The sequence below is a fragment of the Cladosporium halotolerans genome, assembly GCF_011745625.1.
Source record: "Cladosporium halotolerans strain TM138-S3 chromosome Unknown Sca3, whole genome shotgun sequence".
Classification (NCBI taxonomy): Eukaryota; Fungi; Ascomycota; class Dothideomycetes; order Cladosporiales; family Cladosporiaceae; genus Cladosporium; species Cladosporium halotolerans.
The window spans coordinates 311,616-333,333 of record NW_027191454.1 but is presented as its reverse complement, the minus strand read 5'-3'; the positions used below and the strand labels follow the sequence as shown (position 1 = coordinate 333,333).

Here is a 21,718-nt window from a genome sequence, read left to right as displayed (position 1 = left end):
CACAGCCATGGCAACATCACTTCGACAGGCCTGCCGCAAGGCTCCGAGGCCACTCCAACAATGGACTCGATCTTTCACCTCTTCAACGCCCACACCCGCCTCACAAATCTCCCCCGACCCCGAAGTCCTCCCTCCCATTGACCTCTCCGACATCCCCTCGCAAGCCCACGCCGACATCGAAACGCACCGAGAAATCCGCTCTCTGGCCCGCAAAGCCGCGTGGGAAATGCCGCTGCTCGGCTCGCTGTCGAAACCCTTCACGCCGCCCGCGCAGAGCCAGCCCCTCCGCTGGCGCTACACGACCTACATGGGCGAGCAGCACCCGGCGTCCAAAAAGGTCGTCGTCGAGTTCGCGCCCGCCGACCTGCCGGACCTGACCGACGCGCAGCGCCTCAAGCTCGTCAAGCTCGCCGGCGCCCGCTGGAACCCGCACAAGGAGATCGTCCGCATGAGCTGCGAGAGCTTCGAGCACCAGGCCCAGAACAAGCGCTTCCTCGGCGACACGATCGCGAAGCTGCTCAAGGAGGCGAGGGACCCCAAGGCCGACAAGTTCGAGGACGTCCCGCTGGATCTGCGCCATGTGGAGAACAAGCGCATGCAGCGCAAGCAGAAGGCGCTGCTGCGCGCGAGGCTTGCGAACCCGGATACTGGGTTCCCGGTTGAGTGGAGGGTTACGGAGGAGAGGCGGGCGCAGCTGGAGGCTACTAGGGCTAAGGAGCTGGAGGAGCTGAAGGAACTTGAGGCGCTGGAGGCACCGGCTGAGGGTGCTGCGGCGGAGAGCGCGGAGGGTAAGACGGAAGGAGAGGCGCAGGCTGGGGAGGCCCAGCAAGCCCAGAAGAAGACGATCGTTTCTGGCGTGGAAGCGATTGAGCGGGCAAGGCAGATTGAGCTGACGAAGGTCGAGCAACCCATCATGGCTGAGGCGAGAGCACCGCTCCCTGCGGGTCACATTGGTCGCAAGCAGATGGGTCAGCGTCCCACCAGAAGGTGAGAAGCTTGATGTGTACGATGGTGCGGAAAGCGGTGCATTTGCAAGGCGTAGAGGGGTGTACAGTACTGTAGACAAAAATCTTGAAGGCCGAACGAACGGCCGATTCTGACTTTCTACAATCATCAAAGGCGCGCTCAACAAAGCACTGCGACTGGCCGCCAAAGCTTTTCTCACGAAATTTTGACTGTTGGACGACTCGTCCGAAAGGAACTTAACCTGGACACAACGCAGCGACTTGAAGACTCCTCCCACACCTAGCATCAGATACATCTGTACGGATGTACGTTGCTATCAGCGGCTATGTATAACTCAAGTTTCATACTGCCTCTGAGATACTCCCAGAACCATCTCAGCTGAGAGCCTACGCTCTTAGCTATTACAATCAGATATGGCGTACTTTATCCGGTAATACCATTGAGAAAGCTAAGAACCATCCCGACTAAGGATGAGTGGTGAAGGGCCTCTCCATGGCGTGGAATTCTTGGGGAGACTACAGCTGATGGCAGCAGCACAGTGTCAACGTTATTGAAAGCTTTGGATTTGTCATGTGGTCGGATAATTTGGGGTGTGGATCGACACGTGAATACACACGCCGTCTCCCGAATAAAGTCTCGCATAGAGACGCTACGATAAACATATTGCCAATCGGTAACTCATCATTCCCTGATCCATTGCTCTTTCTCCATCGCTAAATGCTCTTTCAACTTGCTCATCTTGTTGCCAAAGTTCTCCCCACACCTCCAACACAGCATGTCCTCCGGAAAATGCGTGTATCTCCTTCTATAATCATCCTTCGCTAACGGGAAATGCTCAAGCCCAACGAGAAAGTCCGTCGTGAACGAGAGATAATGATTCCGCTTTTTCATGGGCTCGCTCACCATGTCTTTGCTGAGTACGTGAATGTGCAGATGGCTCATGGAGGGATTCGCGTGGATCCCAGACATCACGTCTTGAGCCCAATCGCGACCGGGTGGCAATTCGTCAGGAGGGTCGTCTGATTCCATTGCTTCTATCCGTGGCCGGTCAGAGGCGCTGTGCTTCCCGAATCGACGTCTGAGTTCGCTGGCAACGGTGGCGCGGACTTTCTTCTCTTCTTGTCGGCAGTCTTCCAGGAACTGTGCGTCGTCGAAAGCGTCTTGAGGTCGCATGACGTTCTTGATGGGGTCCCGAGGCAGGAGGAGAAGATGTATGCTCGCCTTTGGATAGAGGTCGTTGATCACGACGAACCTTTCGTTGTGGTAGACTACTCTGGTTGGCGGGAATGATTCCGGATCGATCGTGTAAGCAGCTAATCCATCGCGGCCCGCGAAGACGGTCTTTTGAGTTGGCTTGTCGGCTTCCTGAGCGGTTGGCTTGTGTCTCATGAGTTCTGTAACTACATATCAACAATGAGATTATGAAGTGGTTTTTTGTTTCTCTTGGAATGATGTGAACTCACAGGCATTTGGCCTAGAAGATCGAGGAAATCGCTCCGTTGACTGCTTGCCGGGCACTGATGTGCTTTCGACATGTTCTCCGAAGTCGTCTGCTGAGGCAACATTTTGGCTGGCCATCTTGGGCCGTTTGGCACGGCCCTTGGTTGATTTTGGCCTGATTGAAGTCTGGAACGGAATAGTTCGCAAAGCCTGAAAAGAACCTCTCATCAAATACTTTTAGATGATGAGCAGTGAACTCCAGGACATGGCACGTGAAGCTCAAACGAGAAGGCGCCAGAGGGCGATCTGATGCACGTCATTCGCCCGTGCACGTCATGTTTCTGAGACGCGACGGACGTGACTCGGCTGATGGAAAAGTGAAGGGCCAGGGCTTCTTCACATGCGAAAGGCAGCCTCTCACTGTCACTGCCATACCATATGCCGCGAAAACCGCTTTGATCTCACTGCTTTGCTTTGCTTCCTTTTCATTCTCTGCATGTCGTCTGTCCAGCTTCACCTCGCTTTGTTTGAAACCCTTCCTTGCAACAGCAACAGCTCCTCACGCCCCAAACTATGGCGCCCAGCACGCGCAAACGCCAGGCGCGCATAACATTCACCCCGATCCCTTCTTCCGACCCTGCGGCTCAAGGCTACAATAAGCAGATCCAAGACCGCGCCGCCGCTGTCGGCTACGGCAACTCGTCACAATCTTCAAAGCGTCGCAAACGATCGGCGCCCGCGTCTCACATAGACGAAAACGATGCGTCTATCCACGACTCAACCGCAAACACAAATACGATGCTCCCGACACCAGCAAACGAAGACCAGCAGATCAGATCAGACCCCTTGCGATCGTCGTCGCGGAAGAAGTCCAACAAGCGCCGCGCGAAACAGCAGAGGCTCGATTTCGGGCCTGAGAGTTCGAACGGAAGACTAAACGCCGATCCGCCTGTTGCGCCGAGCATGTTTACGCAGGCGAGAGGGCAAAAGAGGAGTAGAGATGAGGAGTCGAGCGAGGATAGTGACGAGATTACAGTGCGTGGAGGCAGCAAGAAGCGGAAGATGGGGTTTATGAGTTCGGGTGGAAAGGGGAGTTCGCAGGTTGAGAGGGAGCCGAGTCCTGAGGAGGAGGAAGAAGAAGAAGAAGAAGAAGAAGAAGAAGATGAGGATGAGGATGAGGATGAGGATGAGGACGAAATTGCGCTGCCGAGTGCTAGGAAGAAGGTCAAACCTATTTCGGATGGCGCTGCGGATGAGGACAAAGACGAGGATGAGGATGAGGATGAGATTGTGCTCCCAAGTGCTAGGAAGAAAGCCAGGCCTGTGCCTGATAAGGCTCCAGCAGTGGACGACGACAGCGAGGACGACATGCCAACAACGTTGGGAACACAAAAGCGTCGGAGGAAGGAGCGAGAATCGTCATTCATCAGCTCGTCACCTCCCGCGGAAGTTGCTGGCAGTGAAGACGACCTGCAGATTATCGATGACCCGAATCGAGCACCTGCACAACAAGACGACAGCGACGATGATGAAGAACTAGCACCGGTGACTCCTGGCAAGCGTCGCTTACAGCGGCGCAAACCGGCTTTCACACAGGAGGAACAAGATGATTTGAAGGAAGATCTGGATTTCATTGGGCCAAGCAGCGATGTTGAGGAAAATCGACCGCCCAGAGATTCACAAACGCTGAAGAAGAACGCACGGCAGCAGGCTTTGGAGCGTTTGAAGCAAGCGCGATCGAGTCAGCCTTCACTGCCAGACATTCATGAGGATGAAGACGCTGCGATGCAGGACCAACGCGAACTTGACGAGATGTACGACAACTCGGAGGAATCTCCCGAGCCTGAACGCGTGAGCAGACGCGCTATGTTCGACGCGGACGAAGACGACGAAGATTTCATTGAGGAGGGCGATGACGATGTACTTGGTGTGCCCGAAGGGATTCCGCTGAAGTACACGAGATACGCGTCGATGAAAGCCAAGGATTTGTGGAAGTTCGCAATCGAATGGATGGTGCAGAAGAAGATCAACCCGGCTTTTGCGATGGACGACGAGATCTACACCCTCACCTTTCAGAAGCTAGACGACGAAGTTTCTGGGCTCGCAGGGTCGAAATTCATGTCTTCTGCATGGAACGCCGAGTTTACAAGCGCGGTTCGCTCGCGGCCCGCCATTGAACGTGACAGCCCCATGGGTGGTGGCGCTGATTTTGTACATGACAAATGCGACGCCTGCAATCGCGGCAGCCACCCGGCGACTATCGAAATGCAGTTTACTGGGAAGCCGTACCACCGTGAGACCCTGGAAGAAGTCGGCAAGGATGATGACGATGATGACGAAGAGGACGATAGCGACGACAGCGAGCAATCGACTGGAGATCACGTTGTCTACGATTCTCGCGGTCTAGAAGTGCCACCGGCCAATCGCATTTGGTACCTTGGCCGTTTCTGTGCTCAGAACGCACGCACGGCACACGCTCTTCAACACTGGCGGTATCACTTGTACGAATGGGTCGTAGAATGGCTGCACAACCAGAAGTATGACACGGCCAAGGAATTGAAGAGGCGAGACAAGATGAGCACGAAAAAGCGTCGCAAACACGCCAACAAGATCGTGGACCGCATGGTCGATGATGGAGTGGTCAAGAAGTTGTGGAAGGAGTTCAGATCCACGATTGACGACGCGGCGAACGCCAAGCAGGGCAGATTCGAGGTTGGCTCGCCATGATTGATGCTCATAGAGGACGGTAGCATTATTGTGTGGATAACAGTATGTCCATAGGATATTGTACGAGGTGTGGTCAGCGCGCTCATCGCGAGGTGTGTGTACGCGGTTAAGCGTGACATGCCTGCTGCGCCTCATTAATAACATCATGATGTGCATCATCGTTGCCCTGCGCCCTGCGCCCTACCGTAGGGCTTGTGGCTGTGAGAATGCCACCGTGAAGACCACATTGTCACTCGTCACGTGTAACCGCTAAGTGTTTGCTGCTCGTGAAGCAATCGCCCGAGAATAAGCGAGCGAAACTAGCTTAGATTTGCACAGCACAACCGTGGTTGATTATTTGCTTCAAAGCGCAGGAATCAGGCCCTGTCTGTGTGGCTGTGCCAGCTGAGAGCTCGGTTGCGAAGCTAAAGCGTACGAGTCGCGACCTTGCTCGACCAGAACACCTTACATCCACTTCACAACGTCGGTCCTCTCTTCCTGAACAAGACTCAACTATTCATCAGGCACCGCACCAGCACAACAATTGCAATATCAACCACCTCGAACACCTGAACGCACTCAACCAGCCATTATGGGTGTAAGTTTCCTTGCCCGCCTGCTTCGTCAACCCCACCATCCCAGCCAACTCAGCCCCTCATCAACGTCATCCTCGCCTCTCGAAATCTAGGCGCCAGGGAAACGGAGGAGGACTGATACGGAGATGATTGAGAGCGGCCACTGCGGCAAGATATCAAATGCAGTACTGACAGAATGCGCAGCTCGCTCAGAAGATGGCTGCGGCCAACGCAGCAGCTGCCCAAGGCGGCGGAGGAGGTGGAGCTCCGCAGCAGGTGAGTACACATGTCGCGTATTGCGGTGCCGACGCGAACCGGAACCGGACTTTCGGCGCTGCAAGCTTCGCAATGACGACTCGTGACTAACTGCCTCATAGTACCAAGCCTACAACCCAAGCCAGGTGAGCCCTTCGCGCGATTGCTTTCCAACTTGTTTTCTTTGTGCCTTCCCGCAAACCACTCCTTCCCTTGCGCGCCTGTGGAACCAACACTCTACGATCCCCGCTTCGATCGCCTGCGCCACCTGAACACACCTATACCTTTATTGTGACACGCGAAACACCCAATCGGATCCCTTGGACGGACCATGCCTCTCGCCTCGCGCCTTGCTGCGGGCGGTGCTGGGGGGCCTCCGAGCCAACAACCACCCGCGTCTTCGCCGTACCCCGCGCCGCTCCAGGTCAATCGACCTCAAAGCACTGGGTACCAATCGCCCGCTCCTGGTGGATATCCGCCTGCGGGTGGTTACCAGTCGCCTGCGCCTCAGGGCCCTCAATATGGACAGCCGCCCCAGTACGGACAGCAGCAGTCGCAAAACCAATATGCGCGCCCGCCTCCACCACCACCTGCGCAGTCCTCGAGTCCCTATCCAGGCGCGCCGGCTCCCTACTCTCAGCCACCGCCTCAGCAGCCCTACAGCCCTGCGCCCTACAGCCCATCACCATATGGTCAAAGTCCAGGATACCCTCCGCAGCAACAACAAGGCGGCTATGTTCGTTCTCACATGCATTGAATCATCAGTCGTTTGCACAGCACTACGAGCACGTGTACTAACAGTAGCTTTCACAGGGCGCGCCTTCCTCCTACCCCGGTGGCCCGCCGCCTCCCCAACAGCAGCAGGGCTATGGCGGACCTCCTCCGATGGGTGGTTCTGGCCCGCCTCCGCAGCAGCAGTTCGGCGGCGGACCTCCTCCTCCAGGGCCTGCCGGCCCGCAAGATGTTAGTGGATACGTGCGTCAGCTTGAAGAGGCCATTCAGCAGAAGCGACTCCAATCGTTCTACCCTCCTGGAGACCCTCGTCTACAGCCGATCGCTCAGCGCGCAGCCCAGCAGGTAGACAAGCTCTGCCAGGCGTGGCGCATCCCTCGCGAAATCGCCGTGGATATCGTCCGCCTTGCGCTGTACGACGTTGTCATCTACATTGATGACAGTGGCTCTATGGCTTTTGAGGAGAATGGCGAGCGTATCAAGGATCTCGAGCTTATCATGCAGAGAGTGGCCTTTGCCGCAACCCTGTTTGACGAGGATGGGTTAGTTTCACATACGATCATTATGGAGAAAAGCCATCAGTTATTGACAGACCTCGCAGTATCGACATCCGCTTCATGAACGATGACAGTATCCCGCCGAACATGCTCGAGGGCATTCGCACGGAGCAGCAGATCCAATCCGTCTTGCAGGGCAAGAAATACAAGGGTCTTACGCCGTTCGGCACCAAGCTGCGCCAGAAGGTCATTGATCCGATCGTTCTGCCCAAGCTCCGCCAGCCGCGCAAGCCCATCCTGGTCATTGGCATCACTGATGGTCAGCCTGCTGGCGAGAACAACGGCTCCCTTGAGGACACCATCCGCTACGCCGTCAACTCGACTTCCAACCTCGGCCCTGGTGCAATTGCTTTCCAGTTCGCGCAGGTCGGCAACGATCAGAAGGGTAAGCGAATGGCTCTAGTCTCATTGATGTTTCTCCCAGGGTACAAAAACTGACAACATGATAGCTACTGAGTTCCTCGGCAAGCTGGACAGCGACCCCCAGATCGGCTCCATGGTCGACTGCACTTCCAACTTCGAGAACGAGTCTGCCGAGATGGCTCGCGCCCAGCCGCCAGTCGACCTCACCCCGGACCTCTGGGTCCTCAAACTCATCCTCGGAGCCATTGACCCGTCTTACGACACTCAGGATGAGAAGGGCGGCCAAGCTCCTCCCCCTGGCGCCGGATACGGTGGTCCTCCCCCGCAGCAAGGCTACGGCGGACCCCCAAGCTACGGCGGACCCCAAGGCGGTTACGGCGGCCCTCCCCCGGGCCAGTACGGCCAGCCGCAGGGCGGCTACAATGCTCCGCCTGGCCCGCCGCCTGGCCGTCCCCAGCAGGGTGGATACGCGCCTCCTCCTGGCGGTCCTCCTGGCCAAGGCGGCTACCCTGGTCAACAGCCGCCTTACCCCGGCAGCTCTGGACCGCCTAGGTACTAGATGCGAGGATGACATGGTGCGAGAACGGGGCTCTCAGCTTTATGTTTATACGTGAGAGCTACTGGTGAGTAATTCTGCAAGTGCAGTGCTATGGTGATCAATCTCCGATGCGAGCTTGCTATTGCTGTACGATTAGTTAGCCGGTAGCTTTCAATGATGGAACGAAGGAAATCGAATAGCAAAATCAATTCTAATAGTTGTTCCTGAGACTGGCGAGCTACTCGTAAATCCTGGATTAAATAAAAACCAATCCAGGATTTGCCTTTGCCCAAATCCATTGTTTTAGTGAAATCTGTCATGCACTAGGTCAACCCCGCCATGCGGTGCGACATGCGACGAAAATAGAGTTCATCTGCGCAGGGCTTCGCGGGAGAGCGGCGGGCTGCCGAGAGCTTGTCAGCCTGTCATCACGACTGCGGGCATGACGCGCGACGAGGCCGCGCTGCCACCAGCCCTTTTCACCCTACCCACCTCACCACTCACGAGACCATGTCGCGGACGTGAACGGGCGACCCGACAGAATGCGATCAAGATGCCACCGGCACGTGGCAAACGCGCTCGAGCGCACGCAACAGACCTCCCTCCTCCGCCTGTCACCTTTGCCCCCTAAATGGTCGAATGCGCAGAGATGCTACGCCAGCGCTGCGGCGGCGCAGGCGGCCGCCGAGCAGTCGGATACACACCCTCGGACGCTCCAGGTGCCTTCTCAGGCCAGGCACAATGAAATCGGCGTGCAGCAGGTCTCCTCCCACGTCTACCCGCAGCTGTTCCCGCCGATTCCCTATCGAGAGCGATATGCGGCCGACCCGGAGCTCGTCGCTATGTCCAAAGACCACCTGACACGACACGACCTGCTCGGCAAGACGAGCGACAAATCCGAGCCGATCGGCTTCGACCTACCGGACCTGCAGGGAACCTCTCTGGACGAGCATTTCTACCGCTTGGGCATGGAGAGCGCGGAGCCATATCTGTCAATGTCGAGGAAGTACGCGAGGGCTTCACCGCCGACGAGACCGAGGAAGTGGCAGCAGCGGAGCGGATGGACGAAGTACAACGAGGACGGAAGCTGGGAGGCGGTCGAAGCGCCGGACGAGGAGGCTCTGACGTTCGACACGGAGGTCATGTATAAAGAGACGAACTTCCCGGCCATGGCGTGCGCTGTGTCGGCGACGCACTGGTACGCTTGGATCTCGCCGTGGCTGCTCGGGGAGAGCGAGAACGACAGGCACTTGATTCCGCTGGGCGACTTCACGAAGCCGAGGATTATTGTTGGGCACAACATCGGTTACGACCGGGCTCGCATTTTGGAGGAGTATGATATGCAGCAGTCGAAGAATTATTTCATGGACACCATGAGTCTGCACGTGGCGGCCAACGGCATGTGTAGCCGGCAGCGGCCTACGTGGGTGAAGCACCGCAAGGCGCGAGAGGTGCAAGATAAGATTGCGTCGGATGAGAGCGCGGCCGACTTGCATTCTCTTCTGGGCTCGGGTGAGTCGATGGACATGGAGGAGGATCTGTGGGTTGGACGCAGCTCGGTCAACAGTCTTCGGGACGTCGCCAAATTTCACTGTGGCATCACGATCGATAAAGCGAAGCGGGAGTGGTTCGGAGAGCTTGATCGGGAGGGTGTTGTGGCAAAGCTGGACGAGCTGCTGGATTATTGCGCTGCGGATGTCGATATCACGCATCGCGTGTACAAAAAGGTCCTGCCTCACTTCCTGGAGACTTGCCCGCACCCGGTCTCTTTCGCTGCACTGCGCCACATGTCTGCGGAGATTCTACCAGTCAACCAGGGCTGGAAAGCATACATCGCTAATGCGGAGGCGACATATGAAAAGCTGTCTTCGGGCGTGCAAGAACGATTGGTCGATCTTGCCAATCGCGCATTGGAGCTTCGTGCAAAGCCCGACGTGTATCAGAACGACCCATGGCTTCGGCAGCTTGACTGGTCAGGGCAGGAAGTGCGCATGACAAAAGGGACTAAAAAGAACCCACCGCGTCCCGTGGCAAGACAGAAGATGCCAGGCATGCCCAAATGGTACAAGGAGCTGTTCCCGCAGACCGGCGGCGACATCAATCTCACAGTCCGAACACGGATCTCGCCGCTTCTTTTACGGCTCGCATGGGACGATCATCCGCTGGTGTGGAGCGACAAGTTCGGTTGGACATTCAAGGTGCCTGTGGCGGAGTCCAAGAAGTATGAGGACATGGCAATGACGCGATGTGATATGTTCGAGGAAGAGAATTTGTCTCTGAAGGGCGATCTGCATCACGATTATTTCAAGCTCCCTCACAAAGATGGACCGACCGCGCGTTGCGCGAGCCCTTTGGCGAAAGGCTATCTGTCGTTTTTCGAACAAGGAACATTGTCTTCGGAATTTCCTTACGCGAAGGAAGCGCTGCAGATGAACGCGAGCTGCAGCTACTGGATCAGCGCCCGCGACAGAATTACATCGCAGATGGTTGTGTACAATTCAGAGCGTCCGGGCTCGACGAATGCGGATGATGAACAAGGCTTCATCTTGCCGCAGCTTATCCCCATGGGCACCATTACTCGGCGCGCAGTGGAGAACACCTGGCTGACAGCATCCAATGCAAAAGCCAACCGTGTCGGATCCGAGCTCAAAAGCATGGTCACTGCTCCGCCGGGCTACTCTTTCGTCGGCGCAGATGTCGATAGTCAGGAGCTCTGGATTGCATCGCTAGTCGGAGACGCCAGCTTCAAAATCCATGGCGGCAACGCGATCGGCTTCATGACTCTTGAGGGTGCAAAGGCAGCCGGTACTGACTTGCACTCTCGCACGGCGTCTATTCTTGGAATCAGTAGGAATGACGCAAAGGTCTTCAACTATGGTCGTATCTATGGAGCCGGTCTCACGTTCGCCGTCAGCTTGCTTCGTCGCTTCAACCCTTCGCTGAAAGAGGAAGACGCGAAGAAGATCGCTGAAAGCCTCTACTTGAACACCAAGGGAAAGAAACGCGGCGCGAAGATTCTCAGGGACCGCAAATTCTGGACCGGTGGTACTGAGTCGCTCGTCTTCAACAAGCTTGAAGATTTCGCTGAAGAGGAGAAGCCTCGGACCCCGGTGCTTGGTGCCGGTATCACGGAGGCGTTGATGCGCCGGTACATTAATGCTGGCGGTTTCATGACCAGTCGTATTAACTGGGCTATTCAATCAAGCGGTGTCGACTACCTTCACCTTTTGATTGTTAGCATGGACTATCTGTGCCGCCGGTACAACATTCAGGCCCGCCTAGCATTGACCGTACATGATGAGATCCGCTACTTGTCTAAGAACGAGGACAACTACCGCACGGCAATGGCACTTCAAGTGGCAAACGTGTGGACGCGTGCCATGTTCGCTCAGCAGATGGGCATCGACGATCTGCCGCAGTCTTGCGCGTACTTCTCAGCCGTGGATATCGACCACGTTCTTCGCAAGGAGGTCGACATGGACTGCATAACCCCTTCGAATCCCACTGCAATTCCGCCCGGAGAGAGCATCGACATCATGCAGCTTCTTGCCAAGGGACAAGATGCCTACCTGGATCCAGCAATTGAATCGACGGATCCGCCTCAGCCGCAACGCTGGGAATACACCCCTCGCACGCCTGTAATGGAGACGCTCACGACCCCTCGATCGCCCGACTTCCTCCGCGCTCAGATCACCTCCGACACCAGCGAGTTCAACAAGCTCGTGAAGGCGCTGAAGTCGCCTCCGAAACCCTCCTCCTCTACTCCCAAAGCTCCCAGCGACAAGCCGAAGCAACCTCGTGCCCCCCGCAAGCAGCCTAGCAAGCCTTCCACGAAGACCCCGCAACGGCAGGCGCAGCGCCACTACACGACAAACTACTTGAAGGCGCCGAACCGATCCCGCTCGCTGTCCATGGACCTCCCAATGGACTGGGACGCGCAGGAGAATCTTTTCTTGAAGTACCCCAGCCCCCCTGCTTGTGACGACGTGCCGCAAGGTCGTCGCATGACTGGCAGCACCGCGATTGATGTTGGTCTGATGAAGGGTAAGTTGCCCAGTGGACCTGGGATGAGGTCCGCGTGGATCCATGGGCATTGAGCTGTGCATCGAACTTTGTTCTTTTGGAGTAAGGGGTTTGCTTCTGCGACAAAGCCGGCCGGACGGATGTCATGATGGTGTACACATAATGCCTTGACGGCTGATCTCTTTTTCCTTCGCACTGTACAGTAAATATTTTGGACACGTAGTTGTGAGGGAGGAAAATATGTATCAACCAATGTATGCATAGGCTATGCAAACATCTAACATCAAGCTCGAATTGTCACAGAACAGAAGTCAAACCACCTCTCATTCAGAAGCTTTTAGGTATTGTAAGACTACGACGCGTTCAAGGTTAGTGGCATAGTAGGCTCTCTAGGTAGAAGTTCGGTCCCTCTAGTCTACAAGAAAACGTAGTACGTCAGAACCCCTTGAAATTATAATGAAAAGACGTATCCACATATAGTCACTTGATCGTAAAATCTCATGGATATCATGTCGGATAAGCAATAAAAGCAATCTTGGACAATCTGACATATCTTTCGCGGCTCAAATCCAGGGTATCTATCCACCACCAACACATCTTCGCACTTTACTTCGCCTCCGCCTTCTCATCCACCCTTGCCGGCGTAACATCACCCGACACTGACTGTCCCTGCATCACCTCCGGCTTCCCTCTCTTGCCCCCCTTACCCGTCACATCCGCCCATACGCTCTTCACCGTATGCGCAATCGTCCTCCTGCTCTGCCACAGCGGCAGGAAAACCACAACCCCCGACGAGCAGAACAGCCAAATAATCCCCACAACCACCCAGCCCGTGAAGAACTCGCGCCCGAACACGTACCCCGTCCCGAACAGCGGCATCGGCCACAGGATAATGAAGCACAACGCGAGCACGACGCAGAGCACCCGCGCCGTCTTCGCCGCGCGGTTCAGCTGCCGCGTTTCGTCCGCTGCGGGCGCGTCAAAGGGCTCTTCAGCGCTGTCGTCTTTGCGGATCGAGGCCATGGAGACCCAGTCGTAGTTTTGCGGTTTGAAGGGCGGCAGGTAGGTCAGGATGGGGATGAAGATGAAGGGCGAGAGTAGGGCGACAACGTTGCCCACGAGCATGGGCGTGTTGGCGCCGGTCGTCGCGACGGAGAATTCGCCTGCGGTCGCGTAGGTTGTGCCCAGCCAGCAGGCCATTGAGCAGCAGAAGCCGAGGATCGGAGAGAAGGTCGCGGCGGCCCAGGACTGTAGGTTGATGGATCAGTTTGTGGTCTTGCATTGGTGATGTTGCTCCTTTTCGAGACTTACCTGGCCGGACCAGACGAGTGTCAATGTAGCGGGTACCACGGCGGATGAGATGATGACGCCCATGAGCAGGTATAGGTATCCCATGCCGACGCCAATGTAGTAGAGCATGGTTGCGAAACCTCCCATGAATAGAGCGAAGGCAGTCCTGTTCAAAGCGAACGGTGTCAGCCATCTAATGGTCTCATCGATTGGGTCAAGCAGTCTGGCATTACTTACATGCTGATATAGTTGATGCGCATCAACTGCTTGCCAGTTGCTTTCGGGTTGATATACGTCTTGTAAATATCATACGCCGAGATAGACGAGACTGAGATCAGCTCCGAAGAGTAAGTACTCATGATGGCCATATACTGTGTCTTGCGTTAGCATTGGGGTTGGATCTCCGACCCTGGCACGACTCACGGCAAGTATAATAGTAGCGACAGCGCCACCTTTGCCCAGCATAGCAACTGCTGCGTTCGGCAGAACTAATCCAGCCGTCACATCTGCGTCGAGCATACGCTCAGGGTATGTTGGCCAAACAGGGTAACCCTCCAGCGCCAAAGCAGCGAGACCCATGCAAGTGGCAGTGACCTGTTCAGTCGTCAGTATCTCACTGGAAGCAGAGAGTGACGATGCAACAATCAGCAGCCTTTTTCTGAGTCGCACTTACCCATGGCACTGCAAACCAGCTGAGTCCTCCCATCACGTAGCCAGGCAGCGCATGAACAGGTGATGTAGCGATCGCTTTGTTGTAGTAGGCATTATCCAAAAAGACAGTCCCAAAGTTTCCGATCAGATTAATCACGAAGAACTCGCCTCCTCCTTGAGATCGCATAGTGAGATAGCTGCCTCCAGCGTTGCCGCTGAGGGGCCTCTCGCTTGCCAGGTTTGTGAGGATTTGCCAAAGCTGGCTTGGGGACCCGAGGATGTCGTTGGTCGCGTACGTGGTAAACGCAAACGAGAAGATGATAATGAGGAAGACCAGGGTATTAATGTAGTCGGTGATGAAGGTGGCTTTGATTCCGCCGTGCAGTGTGTAAATGACCACGCCGATTGGGAAGAGGAAGACAGTGGCCGAAGTTGGGGCCCCGGTCAGGAATTCGATGACACTAGCACCACCTGTGAGAAGCATGGCAGTGACGAGGATATTCGTGAAGCAGCAGAAGACGATGAAGACGCCGTGCGTAATGGCGCCGTATCTGGCCTTCACAACTTCCAAGAACGTGTGGGCGTTTGGAGCGCGTCGTTTCAATTCGATAGCGAGAGTTGCGAAGAGGATAATCTGAACGCAGGCACCTCCTGCATACCAAAGAGCACCCGAAATCCCATACTGGTACGTCACGCTAGTCGACTGTAGTAACGTCGCTGCCCACGTCCATGTAGAGACGACACTTGAGGCCACTAGACCTGACTTGAGTGATCTGCCTGCCGTAGTGAACTCTTCGGACGTCTGTTGCTCATGGCTGTACCGTTTCAAGCTCCAGGTGATTCCGACCATGAGAAGCGCAAAGAGAAAGCCAACGGCGATGGTAAGGCCATATCTGATCGTTTCATGTGTAAGCTCGTGTTGAAAGTTGATCGAGGGTCGGTCACTTACCCAACGCCAACAGGCAGGATAGCTTCTCCTGTACTCATGGTGAATTTGATAGAGATTTTCTAGACGACCGCCGGCTGCATGCAATCGCGAAGAGGCGCTGGGGTCCGATATATGGACAATCCCATTTTGCCGTCAAGCACGGCAACAACTGTGCCGGCTCTTTCTGGCCGGCCATGACGCCGATCAATCCTCACCTTCGCCAAGTTGAGACAGAGGATGACATCTGAACGCGACATCGGACCTGGCTATTCCAGGACAACCATTGGCGCGCGTTGTCTTCAACATATCGACATCGCCGCCTCGGAGACCTCCAAGCTGATAAGGCACGCGTAAGGGTCGAATGTGTGGAACCAAGAGCGACTGCACCGGGTTGAACGGCCACTAAGGTTGAGCAGTAAGTACTAGGCATGCAGAACAGGCACGGCGGCGGTCTTGTTGCTCCCAAACGAGATGGCCAAGAGATAAGGTTGAAGGGTTAGGAAGATAAACGTAAGCGCGTGGCTCCCACGCTCCATGTGGTGGACCCACTTCTGGGGTGCGCTTGATCTTTACTCGATGCTTATATGTACAAATATCTTCAGATAATGCATCCATCTCTTACCTGAAAATCGAGGTCTGTGAGACTCTGTAATCAAGTTATCTTTGGGAACCGCTATTGTCCGAAGGGGCAAGAACGCAATTATGGAGTGCTACCTTTTATCGTATCGAAACCGAATAAGCACCCGGAGAGTGTGATATATGTACCTTAATAGAACGCGTCGGGTTCTTCCAACTTTCGAACACGCGATGAATATATCACAGTTGTACTAAAAAACAAAGTTCCTCCAGGCATTTTGCTGGTGTGAAAGTCATGGCAGCCGTACGGTAAATGATCGGTGTACTGCGAGCGACCGTGGTGTTCGATGGCCTGCGATATGATAACACCGATGGTCATAGTTTGGGCTGATTAAGGTTAGACACTTCTTGACTTTGATTCTAACAGTATCAACACACGACCGACGTATCTAGCAGTGAGGGTAACAAGAGAGAGATCTGTCAAAAGCCCCAATTCGCCTTGGATGCATTTTTCTATCTGTTGAACAACTGCGATCGAGTAGAACAAGCACAACCGCCGTCGCTTTGCACAAATACTCAAAACAGCCCAGTTGAAAGAACCTCATATTCGAATGCAACCCTCTGTTCTGTGATGCGTGATGGTGCTTCCCAGCCCTGAAAGACGCGATCCCACCAGCCAAAGGTTCGGTATTGATACCGAGCATGCGTCTATTCGGGCCTCTTCCTGCTTGTGCTATACAGATTCATGTAGCGCCCGTTTCTGTCCGGAACAGGGCAGATTAAACCGACAGCTTGCCGACCTCAGCCGCTACGAGATCGGGATCAGACTTGGCGGTCTTCTCGTCCGCGACACCGCCGGCTTCCTCAAGCACTTGTCCCAAGCTCTTCGAGTTGCCGCCCTTGAGGTAATCCTCGTACTCGCCGATCCTCTTGCCAGCCAGCTCCCAGCGCTGCCTGTACTTCTCCCTCCGCTTGTCCGTCTCAGCCTTCAGGGCAGGCCAGTATGCGGCGTGATCGTACTCGAAGTTGAGGTCGCCGTTGTGAATCTTCCAGAGCTGCTGCGGAGGAACCCACTGCCGCAGGTCCTCGTTGAACTTCATCTTTTCTCTTGTCACGGGGTCGATGAGGCCGCTGATGAGCTTGAAGAATGTGCTCACATACCAGGGCATCTGGGTGATCAGCGCGCGACCGAGGCGCTCAGGGTTATGGTTCTGGAGGATGTTAAGGACGGCCTTTGCCTGGCCGTACGAAGGTACGTTGCCGGAAGCGGCGCCTTTGAAGTCGATAAGGAGGGCGGTGGTCTCCTGGCCAGCAGGAGTCATGTCGATAACGCGGTCAAGCATGAAGCACAAATGGTGGATCTGGCGGTCGGACATTTTGGTGTTCTGCTTGCCAGGACTGAGATACAGGCAAGGGCGGGCGTCATTGTCGTAACCAAGGATGACCTGCTTGCCAGTCTCGTTCTCCGGCGAGATGTAATCGTACGTGAACGTGTCCGCACCGTACTCCCTGCGCCAGCTGAGCGTCGATTGCAGACGGCGAAGGGCGTCTGGGGTCTTCCATTTCGTTGCACGGAGATAGCGCAGGAGACACTCGCGGGTCAACCACATGCGCTCGTGGTCGGCTATGGGCGCTTGAGGGGCGTTCTTGGCTGTGCTCGTGGGCAGCGTCTGCCATTGCGAGACCTGCGCGAGGACCGTAGCATACTTGGTCTCTTGCTCGGGAGACAGCGGCGCCGGCTCACGCGGTTTGGCATTAGGCGCTGGTACAGGTATGGGAGTTTTCAATGGGCCGTCCGTAGGTGCTGTCCATTCTTGCGGCTCCTCGTCTCTTTCGGCGCCGGCGACTGTGCTCTGCGTCGAGGTTGCTGGAGTCTCTGACGTTGCGGGCTGTGAGGCGGCGGACCGGAAGGACTCTGGCCGGGATGCCGACTGACCGACATTGTCGGGCTTCTGAGGGAGATCGGCCATGTCGCTGGGTGTTGAGAATATGCTTTCCACGCGAACGCTAGACTCAACGGGCGAAGTAGCAGTAGCTCCGCGGACGACTCGCCTCTCGTACGGTAGAGGAGGGTCTCTCGGGTTGTTGAGGCTGGAGCGGAGGAAATAGTGACGGGTATATTGGAGGGCGTGACAAGGTACTTGTACTTGACGCAAGAGGGGCGGCTCACAGAAGTCGCATTGACACACGCAACACGCGGGATCCTGCATAAAACTGGCCTGGCCTGGTCTGATCGCGACGATCAACGCGAGACCCCGCCAAGCATAAGGCGAAAGCGGCTTCGGCTTCGCACTCGTACCGGGCGTGAAGAAGCGAGCAAAGCGGCGAGGAAGCGAGGTCAAATGAAGGGTTAGGGTTAGGGTTTGGCGGCTTCGCCATGCGCGTCAAATTGGCGCCGCACGTCGCGTCACCCGCAACGCGTTACTCTGGTCCGCCATAATAATTCGGCGTTGGACTACACGCTGCGACAACTAACGAAACCACGACACACAGCAATGGCCGACACGGAAACACAGATCAGAGAGCTCTTCGCTTCGTCGAACCCTAACATAACACAAGATGTTCTTCATGAACTCCTCTCCATCACCCGCCTGCTGTCCATTGACCCGCAGGAACTCTTCTACAAATGGGAGTCTTACGTTCTGAAGATGGGCACAGAGAACACGAAGCTGGAGTATAAGACTGTTAAAGACTTCAAGAAGGACTTGCAAGACACGCTGGAACGAGAAACACGATCAAAGGGCCAACATGCTGCGCCCAGGAAGACTATGGCCGCAACGCCCAGAGCTGGCGTGAGCGGTGGAGACATGTTCGACATGCTTGGAGGCGTTGTATCGACCACACCGAGAAGCGTTGGAAGTGCTAAGAGAAAGCCTGGTGAGGCTCAGACGCCAGTATCGAAAGCAGCCAAGAATGGCATCCACAGTTCTCCCACGCCCATACCCACACGAGATGGTACGTCTACCACTGCGAGCTTTGCGGACCGCCAAAATGCTGGACACATCATGGAGACCCTCAATGCCCACATTCCGGCTGCATCTACGCCAGAAGTACAACATACTGAAGTACGAGTCAAGCTGAAGGCAAACACCGAGCTCTCAAAATTCGCGTACAAGCCAATGGCTATGCAGCTATCTTCTGCATCCGAGATTCTGGACGACAGGATAGACACCTTCACAGAGCTTGTACAAGAGCACCACAAGCTTCCGGATTCAGCTTTTGGCAACCCTGCGGCGCAGTCGAGTTCTGAGATCGTGGCAGTCGGCCGGATAGCCTGTGATCAGCCGAACGGGAAGCTCAACGCGGCTTCTGTGGTGCTAGAGACGAGTCGACGTATGGGAGCTGGTATGCGTGTTCCTCTCAAGTTTGAGAATGGTATTGGCTACGACCTCTTTCCCGGAAAGATTGTCGCTTTGCGTGGTACGAACGTGAGCGGTGAATACTTTGCGGTGTCGGAAACTCTGCCTCTACCGCTCCTATCGCCTGCAGCATCGACTCCTACAGAACTTGAGATCCACAATGAGCGTCTCACAGATGCAAGTGGTGAGATGCGACCGCTCAGCTACATCATTGCTGGTGGCCCTTATACTCCTGAGACCGACCTCTCTTTTGAGGCATTCCACAGTTTGCTCTCCCAGGCGGCCACGCAGCGTCCAGATGTACTGATCATGACTGGACCTTTCCTCGACTTGGAGCATCCTCTCCTCGCGTCAGGCGACCTGGAAGACCACCTACCTCCGGGCACTAAACTCAATCCCGATACCGCAACATTACTGGATGTTTTCAAAGCTCTCATTGCTGTGCCCATCCAACGTCTGGTTCAGTCACACCCAACTATCACAATTGTTATGGTTCCTTCTCTTCGTGATGTCATTAGCAAGCACGTCTCTTTCCCTCAAGATCGCCTGCATCGACCGTCGCTCGGCCTGCCCAAGCAGTGTCAGATCGTCACCAACCCAGTCACCCTCTCCTTCAACGAAGTTGTCTTTGGCATTGGAAGCCAAGACATCCTCTCTGAACTGCGCCGCGAGAATGTCTACGCACCTGGAAAATCTGGCGCTAGCTTCAACGAGGATCTGCTTGCCCGCCTGAGCGGCCATCTTATTGATCAAAGACACTACTTTCCTGTCTTCCCGGCTCAGGGTCAGGACAGCATGCCGAAGCTTGCACCTATCCCGGGCGAAGTCCCTGCCCCAGGCCAGGACGAGCGGCAACCTATCGGCGCTAGTCTAGACATTGCGTACCTGAAGCTTGCTGAATGGCTTACAGTACGCCCGGACGTACTTATTCTGCCCTCAACACTCACACCTTTTGCCAAGGTAGGCTCTCGAATACCTGTTCTCATTTAAAGATCGCAGGTCGCTAATAATTTCTCAGGTCGTGGACTCCGTCCTTTGCATTAATCCAGGCACGCTGTCCAAGCGTCGCGGTCCTGGTACATTCGCCGCCATGAATTTGACTACTCGAACAATTACATCAGACGAAGAGCGTGAAGCGGAAGTATTGGGCCACAACGTCTTTGAGCGTGCTCGGGTGGACGTCACGAGAATATGAACACGACGCGTGCCTGTATAACATCTAACAGTACAATAATTCACAATAAACACAACGCGCTTCTCTGCAACGTCCACACGACATTCTTGGTATTTCGCAACGATAGGCAGGCTCCGACTGGACCTTCCTGCTATTGCGGGACTATCGGCCGCCAAGCCATCAAGGTATCCGAGTCATGGCGCATGCCTTGTGCTGATCACGGCATGGGAAGCTTTAGTTGCATTTGACGCCTGTCCTGAGCTTGCTAACGTGCGGGGATGGATTGCCGTTGAGAGGATATCAACTACTCCCTCGCTATCACTTCTATCTTGGCATTTTCACTCATACAGGCCAAGAGAGACTACGGACGACTCTACCTGCTCCATTAGGGATAGAAGCCAAGCTCACTACGTACATTTGGTTCATTCACTATATTTGAAAGAGCGAATTGTAACATCGTATCTGCCGGGAAGTGAGATGGGCATTCGAAAGTGCTGCTCGGTGCCCCATTGATTGTCAGTTCGGGCAAGAAACACACCCACACCGGAGCGGCCAACCTCTCGGGCATAGTATTCAGCAATCAAGGGTAAGGATTTGCAGCTCCGAGTCGCCAACTGCCAGGGAGACGAATCCGCCGAATCCATAAATATGGCAAACCTCGCAGGAGACCAGCAGCTTCCTCTCCCGCTCAATCCCTCAAGTGACTTCCCCTTCCAAACTGCTATCACAACTGCAATACAGTCCCCAGCCACGTCAAACATGGCCGTCGCCAGCCCCAACGTCGTCGTGATCGGCGGCGGCATCGTCGGCAGCTCCATCGCCTGGCACCTCGCGCACGATGCCAACGTGACCGTCGTGGCCGACAAATTCGGTGGCGTCGCCACGCCAAACAGCTTCGCCTGGATCAACGCCGCATACGACAACCCGAAATTCTACTACGACTTCCGTTACCGCTCAATGAAGCACTGGGCCGAGATTGCGGACGAAGTCCCCGGCTTGCCCCTGCGCTGGGACGGCTCGCTGAACTGGAATATGGAGGATGCGGAGCTGAACGAATACCTTGAGAACCATTCTGCGTGGGGCTATGGAATCGCAAGTGTCGAGAGGTCGGAGATCAAGGAGATGGAGCCATCGCTAGACAAGTCCAAGGTTCCGGACTGGGGCCTGTACGCTTACGACGAGGGCACGCTGGAGGCCGCTGAGGCCGCGCTGATGTTGACCGCGCACGCCGAGGAGACCTTCGGCGCCACGCTCATCGAAGACACCGTCGGGAGCTTCCTCCACTCCAGCAACAGCACCATTAGCGGCGTCCTGACCTCCTCTGGCCAAAAAATCTCCGCCGACCACGTCGTGCTCGCCGCTGGCCTAGGTAGCGTGCCCCTCCTCGCCGCCGAAGGCATCGAACTCCCGCTGGACGGCCGCGACGGAATGCTAGTCAACTCCAAGCCGACGAGCAAACCCTACCTCTCCGCGCTGATCAACGCCAAAGACCTGCACATGCGGCAGACGGCGCTCGAGGGCCGCATCCGGTCCGGCGCGGACTACACTGGGGGAGACGTTGGCGACGATCCGCAGAAGACGGCCG

At 55.6% G+C, this 21,718-nt stretch overlaps 9 protein-coding genes across 9 annotated transcripts in view; 6 read left to right on the top strand and 3 right to left on the bottom strand.

The window, feature by feature from the left end:
- Positions 1-7: 7 nt before the first annotated feature.
- WHR41_01097 (mitochondrial 37S ribosomal protein mS35) lies at positions 8-991 on the top strand (the record flags this gene model as incomplete). Its single annotated transcript, XM_069369703.1, has 1 exon — positions 8-991. One exon carries the CDS (start codon positions 8-10, stop codon positions 989-991), a length of 984 nt encoding a protein of 327 aa, XP_069233241.1.
- A 520-nt stretch (positions 992-1,511) lies between these two features.
- WHR41_01096 (uncharacterized protein) lies at positions 1,512-2,670 on the bottom strand. The gene is made up of 2 exons (XM_069369702.1): positions 2,430-2,670; positions 1,512-2,366 (listed from the first exon to the last, which is right to left on the bottom strand). Exons 1-2 carry the CDS (start codon positions 2,632-2,634, stop codon positions 1,648-1,650), a joined length of 924 nt encoding a protein of 307 aa, XP_069233240.1. The 5' UTR covers positions 2,635-2,670; the 3' UTR covers positions 1,512-1,647.
- Positions 2,671-2,979: 309 nt separating this feature from the next.
- Positions 2,980-5,133, top strand: WHR41_01095 (uncharacterized protein; the record flags this gene model as incomplete). Its single annotated transcript, XM_069369701.1, has 1 exon — positions 2,980-5,133. The coding sequence occupies one exon, from the start codon at positions 2,980-2,982 to the stop codon at positions 5,131-5,133; it is 2,154 nt and encodes a 717-aa protein (XP_069233243.1).
- A 401-nt stretch (positions 5,134-5,534) lies between these two features.
- WHR41_01094 (uncharacterized protein) lies at positions 5,535-8,362 on the top strand. The gene is made up of 6 exons (XM_069369700.1): positions 5,535-5,710; positions 5,892-5,963; positions 6,065-6,678; positions 6,756-7,216; positions 7,276-7,616; positions 7,681-8,362. The coding sequence occupies exons 3-6, from the start codon at positions 6,274-6,276 to the stop codon at positions 8,151-8,153; spliced, it is 1,680 nt and encodes a 559-aa protein (XP_069233242.1). The 5' UTR covers positions 5,535-5,710; positions 5,892-5,963; positions 6,065-6,273; the 3' UTR covers positions 8,154-8,362.
- A 312-nt stretch (positions 8,363-8,674) lies between these two features.
- Positions 8,675-12,229, top strand: WHR41_01093 (uncharacterized protein; the record flags this gene model as incomplete). The annotated part of the gene is made up of 1 exon (XM_069369699.1): positions 8,675-12,229. One exon carries the CDS (start codon positions 8,675-8,677, stop codon positions 12,227-12,229), a length of 3,555 nt encoding a protein of 1,184 aa, XP_069233245.1.
- A 456-nt stretch (positions 12,230-12,685) lies between these two features.
- On the bottom strand, positions 12,686-15,462 carry WHR41_01092 (uncharacterized protein). The gene is made up of 6 exons (XM_069369698.1): positions 15,046-15,462; positions 14,119-14,989; positions 13,869-14,039; positions 13,683-13,816; positions 13,467-13,611; positions 12,686-13,403 (listed from the first exon to the last, which is right to left on the bottom strand). The coding sequence occupies exons 1-6, from the start codon at positions 15,081-15,083 to the stop codon at positions 12,762-12,764; spliced, it is 2,001 nt and encodes a 666-aa protein (XP_069233244.1). The 5' UTR covers positions 15,084-15,462; the 3' UTR covers positions 12,686-12,761.
- A 917-nt stretch (positions 15,463-16,379) lies between these two features.
- On the bottom strand, positions 16,380-17,570 carry WHR41_01091 (uncharacterized protein; the record flags this gene model as incomplete). The annotated part of the gene is made up of 1 exon (XM_069369697.1): positions 16,380-17,570. One exon carries the CDS (start codon positions 17,568-17,570, stop codon positions 16,380-16,382), a length of 1,191 nt encoding a protein of 396 aa, XP_069233247.1.
- Positions 17,571-18,030: 460 nt separating this feature from the next.
- On the top strand, positions 18,031-20,224 carry WHR41_01090 (uncharacterized protein). Its single transcript, XM_069369696.1, has 2 exons — positions 18,031-19,919; positions 19,978-20,224. Exons 1-2 carry the CDS (start codon positions 18,096-18,098, stop codon positions 20,152-20,154), a joined length of 2,001 nt encoding a protein of 666 aa, XP_069233246.1. The 5' UTR covers positions 18,031-18,095; the 3' UTR covers positions 20,155-20,224.
- Positions 20,225-20,781: 557 nt separating this feature from the next.
- WHR41_01089 (uncharacterized protein) overlaps positions 20,782-21,718 on the top strand; it is a gene marked incomplete at both ends in the record, with an annotated part of 1,080 nt that continues 143 nt past the window's right edge. The window contains one exon of the mRNA XM_069369695.1: positions 20,782-21,718. This exon is cut by the window's right edge and continues 143 nt beyond it. Coding sequence (XP_069232982.1) covers positions 20,782-21,718 — 937 coding nt within the window.